The sequence below is a fragment of the Gobius niger genome (genome assembly GCF_951799975.1).
Source record: "Gobius niger genome assembly, chromosome: 7".
Classification (NCBI taxonomy): Eukaryota; Metazoa; Chordata; class Actinopteri; order Gobiiformes; family Gobiidae; genus Gobius; species Gobius niger.
Genome location: NC_136858.1, coordinates 17,214,516 through 17,226,083, shown reverse-complemented (window position 1 = coordinate 17,226,083; position 11,568 = coordinate 17,214,516). Strand labels below are relative to the sequence as shown.

At 39.3% G+C, this 11,568-nt stretch overlaps 1 protein-coding gene across 1 annotated transcript; it reads right to left on the bottom strand.

Moving 5' to 3' along the window:
* Positions 1–7,989: 7,989 nt before the first annotated feature.
* ikzf5 (IKAROS family zinc finger 5) lies at positions 7,990–11,329 on the bottom strand. The gene is made up of 4 exons (XM_079559570.1): positions 10,959–11,329; positions 10,696–10,848; positions 10,356–10,529; positions 7,990–10,279 (listed from the first exon to the last, which is right to left on the bottom strand). The coding sequence occupies exons 2-4, from the start codon at positions 10,826–10,828 to the stop codon at positions 9,318–9,320; spliced, it is 1,269 nt and encodes a 422-aa protein (XP_079415696.1). The 5' UTR covers positions 10,829–10,848; positions 10,959–11,329; the 3' UTR covers positions 7,990–9,317.
* Positions 11,330–11,568: the final 239 nt, after the last annotated feature.

The following is an 11,568-nucleotide window of genomic DNA, read 5'->3' as shown; positions in this document are numbered from 1 at the left end:
GTGTAAAATTGGAATTTTCCATTACGATCATGACTGAAAAAGATACCAGGAACATAAGAAGTTTTCTTTGTTGCTCCTCATGACACAATACTGTACAGTGAGTAATCAGGACATCCTGCTTGTCCTGAGACCAGAGCAAACAGGAGAAATGTGCTCTTTATGGACTTCGACGCAGGTTTATTAGGCAATGCAGCTCGGCTTTGTTTACCCGTGTTAATTAAACATCAGTACTTTTCACTACAGCGCACCTGACCCAACACAGCTCCTCTCAGTGTTATTGTATATACTTCATGTGTCAATAAATTCAAGGGGCCATGTTTGAAGGATCCACTGTCCTGAACACACTGAGTAAGCCTTTCATGCATATGTTTATGTGACAATATATCAACACTGCATCCCTCTGGGGTTATTGGCCTGTTCGATTCAGATGGTTGCTGATTTTTATTAAGCCACTATAAATGGTTTGGGTTTACTTAATACTGTAAGTCATTTTTAAATGCGACCATTCCTACAAACTACAGAAACCATCGTGACATTGTGAAAATGCATGTCAATATATACAGCACCTGTCAAATGTATTGGCATTTCTGTATTTTTAACATTATTTACAATGTGTGATTCTTATTGAAGACATTAAACTATGAATGAACACATGAGATTGTGTCGGAAACAAGAAAGGATGAAATAACTATGTTTTATATTGTAAATTATTTTTTGGCATTTTCTCAATGAGCTTCATAAGGAAATAATCTGAAATAGTTTTCAATGGTCCTGTGAAGTCAAAGCTATTTCTGGTTGCTATTTTGAAGAATTTGTGTCAACCCAACCATTGCCTTCAGTGAGAATCTACAAATGGTTGAGAAATAAAAGAAAAACAATGAATAAAAAATAGTGTTTCCAGGTACTGTAGCCTGAATGTTAACTCGCAGTATAGTAGCCATTGGTTATAAATCAACTTCATCTTCCCAAAAGCATTCTCAACTTATCTTCCTCTGCAAACACTCATTTTAGTGGCACCACATGTGTGTTTCTCACATATAATGTTTTATTGTATTTTTATAATGGTGGCACGGATGGTATATAAGCTGTCTTTTTCTGCAGTGGTGACAAGTTGTGGAGAAAGCAGCTCCAACATGTTGACTCTTCTGCTTCTCTGTGCTGTGATACGCTCACATGGGGAAGAAGGTAAGTTTCCTTATGAAATTTTCACATCCTATTAATTTTTGCAATGTATCTCATGCTGTTTCAAATCCTATGTTTTTCAGCCACTACTACAGGTAAGACAATTTTTCACATTTTGTTGAGTCTATTACTTTTTTGCAGATTTATTCATGTTCATTTATTCTCTCATTTTATGTTTTCAGATAGGACTCGAGGTAAGACAAATGTTCACTTTTTATCAATGCTAATGCTACTGTTCATGGTCATGATGTTTCATATTATTATGAAATTATACTTCTAGATTGGTGGGAAACTACAGGTAAGTGTTTTTTTTTTTACTGTTACTTTACTTGATGAGCAGTATTTGCATTGAACTTTCTTGCCATCCTCTTCATCAGAGCAGGGCAGACACATTTACATGAATTAGTGTCATATAAACCTCACAATGAGAGAATCATTGTCTGTTGTTTTGTTGCCAACAGCTAACACAGTTCCTACAACTAATTCATTTTCTTTCTTATATTATGTTATTAGATTGGACTACAGGTAAGACAAATTTTCACTTTTCTTTAATGCTAATGTCACAATTTGTCGACTGTATCATGTTGTTTTATGTAATGTTATATTTCTAGGTTGTACATAGTGAAAATGGACAGGTAAGTCCATTTTCACTATGTACATCGACAACCATTATTTGCATTGAACGTTCTTGCCATCCTCTCCATCAGACCAGCCTTCATGTCGTTACAATTGTGGGTCTTACATGGGAAGCTGCTCCTGCTCCAGCTCTTGTGAATACCGAGGCAACTGTTGTGACGACTACTACCGTAAGCGTGGTCTCTGATATTCGTAAATATGAAGATAATGTTATAACATTCAGTATAACCTGTTTTTCTTATTTTAGGGTACTGTCCAACAACAGGAACAACAACAGCAGAAACAACAGCACAAACCACTACAGGCAGGCTTTGCACCTTTATAGACACATTTACATGAATCAGTGTCAATAATTTTCTGTTGTTTTTTTAGTTGCCAGCTACTACAGTTCCTTCAACTAATTCATTTTCTTTCTTCTATTATGTTTTTAGATTGGAATCCAGGTAAGACAAATGTTCTCTTTTCTTTAATGCTAGTGTCACAATTTGTCGTCTGTATCATGTTGTTTCATATAATGTTATATTTCTAGGTTGGGGAACGACAGGTAAGTCCGTTTTCACTAGGTACATCGACAACCATTATTTGCTTTGAACGTTCTTGCCATCCTCTCCATCAGACCAGCCTTCATGTCGTTACTACTGTGGGTGGGATATGGGAAGCTGCTCCTGTAGAGACTCTTGTCAATACTATGGCAGCTGTTGCAGGGACTTCTACCGTAAGCGTAGTCTCTGATATTTGTAAATATGAAGAAAATATTACAACATTCAGTATAACCTGTTTTTCTTATTTTAGGGTACTGTCCAACAACAGGACAAACAACAACAGAAACAACAGCAGGAGAAACACCACCACAAACCACTACAGGCAGGCTTTGCACCTTTATAAAGATACATTTACATGAATTAGTGTTATATAAACCTCATAACGAGAGAATCATTTTCTGTTGTTTTGTTGCCAGGTTGGGGAACAACAAGTAAGTCCCTTTTTCATTAGGTACATTAACAACTCTTATTTGCTTTGAACTTTCTTGCCATCCTCTCCATCAGACCAGCCTTCATGTCGTTACAATTGTGGGTCTTACATGGGAAGCTGCTCCTGCTCCAGCTCTTGTGAATACCGAGGCAACTGCTGTAACGACTACTACTGTAAGCGCGGTCCCTGATAATTGTAAATATGAAGACAATGTTATAGCATTCAGTATAACCTGTTTTTCTTATTTTAGGGTACTGTCCAACAACAGCAACAACAAAAGAACCAACAACAGCAAGACAAACAACAGCAGGAGAAACAACCCCACAAACCACTACAGGCAGGCTTTGCACCTTTATAGACACATTTAACATGAATTAGTGTCATATAAACCTCATAATGAGAGAATCATTTTCTGTTGTTTTGTTGCCAGCTAACACAGTTCCTAGACAATGTAGAATGCAACTACCCGATATTAACTATATGAGGAAGCAATGATATTACGGCAAAAGTTTTAAAAATGATATACTCTGACTTGTACCCTCTTCAAAGATGCACATTTTCCAAATCAGAAATCTCCCATGTTGCAACTCCCCATTACCAGATTAGTTTAGAAAGTTCTAAAGCATAACATTATCTGAATATAATAATTTAATCTCAAATAATTGGAGGAAATGACTCACTGTGATCTCTCGTTCAGGTTCATGTCGGTACAACTGTGGTTACCACCTGGGAGTTTGCTCCTGCACCAGTTCTTGTAGATACTATGGAAACTGCTGCTACGATTTCAACTGTAAGTGAGCTTTGTAATTGCAAATGCAAACTTTTTAATGGAAATATCAATGTCATATCATACATGGGGTGTTTAGTCTTTTCAAACCTTGCTCCTAAAGATTTTGTTTGAATTGATTTAGATTTAGTTAATATTTATATACTGTATTATGTTTTTGACTAAATAACCTTTATTATCATTTAGCTTACTGCGACAGTTCCACCCCAGAAATAATGTACATCTTTGAGTGCAAATGTGCAGCATTGTAATTATAATTGTAATCTTTGTTTTACCAACCTAGATTACTGTTCATACACTACAACGTGGCATCCAGAAACTACAGGTACTACAATGTAAAATACAACCATCCGATATTAAATATATTCTTAGCCACATAGCATAACTGCCTAAGTCATTTTGTATTGTTAAAATGGCAAAAAGAGAAAAACAATGTGTTTCCTATAAAACGTCTTTTTACATGTTTTCCAAAATCAAAACAAAAATGAGTTAGGGAATTATGCTATGTGGCTAACGATATGTGAAATATTATGCCTAAAGTGTGAAATTATGTGCCCTTGACCTATAACCTCTTTAAAGACACAAAGTTTCCATTAAAATCTAGAATCTCCCACGTTGTAACTCTCCATCATCCTTTATCTTTTGAAGCCGCTTCATGCTACGGCAATTGTGGTTCTTACATGGGAAGCTGCTCCTGCTCCAGCTCTTGTGAATACCGAGGCAACTGCTGTAGAGACTACTACTGTAAGTGTGGTCTCTGATATTGGTAAATATGAAGAAAAAGTTATTACATGCAGTATAACCTGTTATTCTTATTTTAGGGTACTGTCCAACAACAGGAGCAACACACCAAACCACACCACAAACCACTACAGGCAGGCTTTGCACCTTTATAGACACATTTACATGAATTAGTGTCATATACACCTCATAATGAGCAAATCATTGTGTGTTGTTTTGTTGCCAGCTATTACAGTTCGGACAACTAATTCAGTTTCTTTCTTGTATTATGTTTTTAGATTGGACTACAGGTAAGACAAGTGTTCACTTTTCTTTTATGCTAATGCCACAATTTGTCATCTGTATCATGTAGTTTCATATAATGTTATATTTCTATGTTGGGGAACGACACGTAAGTCCATTTTCACTTGGTCCAAGACAATGTACAATACAACTACCTGATATTAAATATATGTGGAAGCAATGATATTAGGGCAAACGTTGTATAAATTATAAACTCTTGACTTCAAAGATGCACATTTTCCATTAAAAACAGAATCTCCTACGTTGTAACTCTCCATCGTCCTTTATCTTTTGAAGCCGCTTCGTGCTACGGCAATTGTGGTTCTCACATGGGAAGCTGCTCCTGCTCCAGCTCTTGTGAATACCGAGGCAACTGCTGTAGAGACTACTACTGTAAGTGTGTCACGAGCAAATGCAAGATTGATCAGGATAACGGGTGAGATTTCTTTCAGTTTTTATGAATTCTGTTCTGCCTTCTTCTCTCTGTCATTCAGCTTACTGCGATCATACTTCTACCACCTCATACCCCCACGTCACAGGTACTGAAATGATCCCTGTACAGTCAAATGATACACATATTTGCAATGAAATGGATCTCTGTGCTTGTTACCCACCAGGAGGAAACTGTGGAGGCTCTCTGTTCGGCACTGGTTCCTTCACAAGCCCGAACTACCCTGGCTACTATCATGACAATACCCACTGTGTCTGGCAGCTCCGTGCATCGTCGAACCAAAACCTTTATCTTACGTTCACCTACCTGCAGTAAGTCCTCATATTGTGTATTCAACTGAGAAAGCATCACATTAAGACTTTAACGCAGCAGCATATACAGTGTAACGTGTCAAATGCTCTCTTCAGGCTGGAAAACTGCTGCCCGTGTGACTACATAGCAGTGTACGATGGCCCATCTGTGGGCTCCAGACTTTTGGGGAAAGTTTGTAACGAGAACTACAACAACAGCACTCAGAGTTCTTTCCACTCCTCGTCCAACTACTTGACTGTGGTTTTCCGCACCGATGGTTCAGTGGTCGGACGAGGCTTCAATGCTGAGTTTACTAGCTCCCTAACTCCTAACTTAGGTACCAATGGTCTTTCTGGCACTTCATAGATTATAATTATGGAGGATATGTAGCGTGTGTTACAATGTGATGGCTCAAGTAATCAAGTAAGTAATAATGTAATAACAAAATTTACTTTATGATTAATAAAACTACAAGTTTGGCAATTTGACATGTACTATATAGAGGGTAAGCGGATAATGTCAAAGCATGGCAACAGTATTCAAATTAGTGTTAATGCTGAGTTTGAGAAGAAGTTTGTTTTGACACATCACATCATAATCAAGCTGAAAATGCTCTCCATTACACCTTTATTGACTTACGAATTAGGTTATCTGCTTATTGCTTTTGAAATTGGCCAAAATGAGTATTGTTTATTATTGTTACTGGGCGCTTTTACACTAGTCGCTCCAACATGTCTCTGCAGGTCGAGTAGACTGCTCCTCAGACAACATGAACATTGTGATCTCTCGGAGCTACCTAAACTCGCTTGGCATTGACGCCAACAATCTGTACATTAATGACCAATACTGCAGGCCTGACATCTCCTATTACAACGTGGTCTTCAACTTCCCTATCAACACCTGTGGCACTGTCCGTAAGGTAAGAAAAGTGATTGATATTTGAAATTTCATTGCTTATTCATTCAATAACTTTCTAATGTTTGTTTAAAGTTTGACCATGACAGAATTGTGTACACCAACGCTCTCCGGTCCTATTCCACGGACCATGGGGAGATCACGCGCCAGTCTCTGTTCCGGTTAAACGTGAGCTGTTGGATGGAGCAGGACTCTGTTTCTCAGATCATTTATGAAGTCAGGCATAATGACAACGTTAGCATCTCTGGATCGGGCAGATACAACACCTCTATGGCCTTCTACACATCAGGCAGCTTCTACTACCAGGTACACATTTAGGGTTACATATTCTCTTTAGTTTCTGAATTGGTGGTTTTAGGATTATGTGTAACACTTGTCTTACATTTGATATAAACCAGCTGTTTTTTTTTTTTTTTTACCTGTAATCATTATGAACATAATAAAAATGCCATTATTAACTATAGGTGTCACTTAATTCTACAGGTTCTGATGATACTGTATCTTTTCACTCCTATACAATTTAACATTGTACTATACCCTTTACCCAGCTACTAATCATACATCTCTCTACTACAAACTGGTCGGTCAATAGAGTGACCCTATTTCAATGAATCATGTTAACGTCTTGCTTTTCTGCTAGGTTACCCAAGTGCCTTATCAGGTGAGACTCAACCAGGACCTGTATGTCCAAGTGAGCCTGAGACGTGGAGACAGCAGCCTGGTTCTCTTTCTCGATACTTGTGTGGCCTCACCCTCGCCCCATGATTTCCAAACCAGATCCTATGACTTGATCCGTAACGGGTGAGGAAATAATGAAAGGAATATATGTGACGGCATGTGTATTTAAAAAAAAAAAGGTTGGCATTCAAAATGTGTAGCTCCAATGTACAGTCATGAGGGAAACTGCTCTTTGTGATATAGATTTTCTGTAATGTTTTATTGCCACTAACATCATCCAGTGTGTTAAACGTACTGAAAATATCTAATGATCTATGGTTACAGCTTTGTTTTAATTACACCTGGTCTATCAATCCCTCATCCACAGGTGCCGAGTAGATTCCACTTTTTACACCTACTCCTCCGGCACCAGTCCCTACGCACGATTCAGATTTAAGGCCTTCCAGTTTCTGCGCGCCACTGAGCACGTGTACATCCAGTGTAAGGTGCTGATCTGCCCCGCCTCTGACTACAACTCCCGCTGTAGACGCGGCTGCAACAGGCGAAAGGCCAGAGACTTGGGATCTGAGCATGAGAGTGAAACTGTGGTGCTGGGGCCTATCCAGCTGCTGGGTGAGCAGCGCTTTTACTGCTCTCACAAGTTTGAGGTTCATTTAAACTTTGATCAGGCTTATGTTTTTTTTCTACAGAGCCAGAGAAAACAGGGGCAGAAGAGGCTCAGCAGGAGACCGAGGCTCAGCAGGAGACCAAGGATTAGCTTGGGGCTAACCCTTGAACATCATTTAATCATCTAATCATCACACTTATTTTCTCATTACTTAACTACCTGATTAAAAGCATTATTAAAAGACAAACATGTGTTTTGTTTTATTTCAGCCGGTTGAACATATTACTATTGATGAAGTTTTTCCAGACTAATGTATATGGAGTTGAACTGCTGACTTTCTAGAGTCCTTAGGTTTTGTTTCCAGTTTCTATTTTAAAATAATTAAGAACAGCCAATGAGTTAAAAAAAAACACTTTACTTATAAATTAAGTTAGTCAGTTCCACAAAAAAGGTTTCTAATCCCAGAGGGAAAGAGGATTGCCAAAAGGCATCAACATTCATTATTATCTAGTCGACTACAACACAATGTGCGAACATAAGGCAGTCAGTATGAGATGTCTCAATCATAGGCATCGAGACGAATATCTGGTCCAATATAGTACAGTTTTAAAGACACCCTGTGAATTAGCAATCTCACTGCAACATAATTTGGATGCTTTGACACATAACAACTATCAAACCAATACAATACTGAGTAAATATTCAGAAAAATTCAGGGTTCCACAAATTCTGGCGCGAGTGACCACAGGCGAAGACATGGCAACCCTGACGCTACGTGGCAATTCTGAAGGTTTTCACAGGAGACACAATACAAGGTGCTTCTGTCTCAGCTACTAAGAGGACAACATACAATTTCAACATATAGGTGAAAGAGGTATCCAACATTATGATATTAAAAAATAAAATATTCTAAAAAGTGAAAAATATGTTTAAGCGGTTTAAGTTTAGCAGCATTAAAAACCAAAAGAATGGCAAAACTACCATGTCAGGTTAGAGAGAACAGACATTTGCTATCCATAAATAGCCTTTTATCACCAAAACAATGGACGTTTTGTGCTTGAAACAAGGACAGATTAAAAGTGATGTTCTATAGGCACTGTAACAAAAACATTAACTGTGCATTAAGCACTGAAATAATTTCAAAAAGGCTTAAAGTCAAGATTCTCAGTCATCCGGATGAAATCACATGCTACACTGTGTTCAAATGTCTTATCAACTTTAACCAAAGCTGAAGTAAAGATCACCTTAGACACTTTCATAAGTATTAGAACAATATGTCCTACTTCTGTACCAGTAACCTCAAAAATTGACTTGGGTGTGACCTTTAGTGAATGCTGCATTTTTCTACAACAGATTAAACTATGACAAAGAAAATCCCAGCAATGGTAATGAGATGTCTATAGCGCCACACCAAAGTAAATTCTCGAGCTAAAAACACTGTTCCTTCTTAAAAGGTGCATTAGGAAGAATTTGTTCTCAATCAATACAATGTTGACAAACAATAAGTTAGAAGCTTGAACTTTAAATGTGAGTAAGTTAGTTATGCATGGATAAATACATTTAATAAATGCAAGTTTGAATATAGTATTCTCAGGAAACAGATCCACAAATGCAACACGTTGCACCTTGAATGAAACACTCCAATGGTGATTGTAAAATACACAGTGTGTGTATTGGAAAAGCACAATGTGAAAAGGCTAAGCTACATCAAGGCCAAGTTAAAGACCAATAAATAAAAATGAATAAACAACTGCGGAGTCTGAACAGTTTGTCTTCTACTGCTTGTGCTGTCCTCGAGCAAAGTGGCAGGCAAAGTCGTATTTGCTCCTGCACCTGTGGCCACAGATGTTGCACTGGAAAGGGTTCTCATAGCCATGACAGCCCATGTGGATAGTGTAAAGAATGTTGTCTGGAAAGTAGATGTCACAGTGCTGGCAGTGATGCAGCACATGTGGGTCCTGCAGGGGAGCAGACAGGCCAGGAGCTGGAGTACTGGGTTGGCTGTTGGAAATGCTGGGGGTACTGTTGTGCCCGCTGTGCTCACTACAGGGTACTCCTCCTGGACTGCAGTTGCTGTGAGGAGGGGCACGAGGCTCTGGAGTAATTGGTGAAGAAGATGAAGCATGTGCCATACTCGCAGTTACAACCACTGGAGCTGTTGCAGGATGAGGCTGCTGGACGAGAAAAGGTTTCTCATCCACAACAGACTCTGCTCCAGGAGACAGAGGCCCCTGTGACTGGGCCTCGGATGGAAGGCTGGCCAGTTGTCCGGCCAAAGTAGACAGCTGGTTCAGTGGATTTTCCATGACCATGTCATGATGGTGGTGATTCTGGTTCACAGATAACCCTTGCTCAACTGGCCGACTCTGGCTGTCATAAGCCTCCTGCCGAAGATGTGGCAGCTCATGCGAATAGTCACTAACATTATCAGCTTTATGTACAACCATAGAAGGTGGGCTGAAGTTGATGAGCAGCCGGCGACCATAGCCTAGTGAACTGGCCTTCTTTTGTAAGACGCTCAACATCTTCTTGTGAGAGAGGGAGCGAGCCCCTTTCATTGGCAGAAGTTTGTGTCGCCTGCGTCGATGATGAGACAAGTTACTGCGATCACTGCAACGAAAGGAGCACAGCTCACACTTGTACGGCTTCTCTCCTGTGTGTGACCTCATGTGGGCTTCTAAGTGCCGCTCATAGGCTGAGGCAAAAGGGCAAAGATGGCAACGGTGAGGTTTCTCTCCTGTTTCAAAGAGACAAAATGTCAAGATTGACTGAATATACGGGTCTATCGCTGTTCAAACATCATTTTAACATACCTGTGTGGATTCGAATATGCTCAATTAGGCGTGCTGTGCCTCTTGTGGCATAGTTACAGTAGCGACACTTTAACTTGCCATCGTAGGTCCTCTCAAATCCATCCACCAAGATCCCTGAGCTATCCTCTAAAGACATATCCACAGAGGCATGTTCCAAGCCATTCTGAGTGCAGTCTGAAAAAAATATATGATGAACTGTTTATATTAATTATGAAACATAACATTTGTCTGAACTATATTAGAAATACAATTCCCAATTCACGTTGTCAACACAATGTTGCAGTGTTTGCGGTCAGACACTGCTTATATTGGGAATAGTAAGTTTAGAGACCATAGTTACCAGCTGGTAGCTCGTCTGCCTCCTTGACGCCACTCACTGAGCCCGAAATCATGTTGACGTGCTGAGTCTGTTGACTGAGGTACTCCTGGAAATCTTTCACAAAGTCCAGTGTGTCTGGCTTTTCCTCCCCCATTGATGCAGACTGATGCGAACCTAAACGAGTGACATTCGTTTGAGGCATAAGCATGAATAACATCTTTCATAAGCACAGTGTAAATACAAACACAAGAAGCAAAACACTTGCAGCATCAGTTTGTACTCACCGTTTGTAAAAACTAAAGAGATGATGAGATGTTTCTACGTTGCGCAGACACACTTGTAATCAACCAAATTCCCAATATCAAAGTGATTGAAAATCAATACGTGCAATGCGAAGTCTTTTCGCTGGCTCTCACACACCTTCTCTTCATCTTCAGGTTGTTACCAACGCTACCAAAGCTAGGCTAGTAGCTAATGCTAGCTTATTCTGGACAAAGCAACTTCAAAATCCACACGGCCCTGGGGCTAGCCAACTGAACATTGATACCTTTAAACGGAAACCAAAGACATAATAAAATAAAGCAATTCCCCAAACCTTTCAAGCTTTTACACAGGCCTAAATCAAAACAAAATATCCCGTTAAGTTGGGGTTAAAGTTCGTACGAGTGCATCGGCACAAATGTTCCTCCTCTAAACATTGGTTCCTACAATAAGGTTCCTACATTATATCACTGTCAGATTATTTTATGACATTACCGCTTTATCGCATCTTCAACAACATTATTCCAAACAATGATGCTCTTGTTTTCTATATCTAAATTTACTTTAAGAAGTATATACTCTTCCTCACCCAACGCCGGCGGTCTCTTTTTCCTCCGAGCTCAGGTCCTGGGA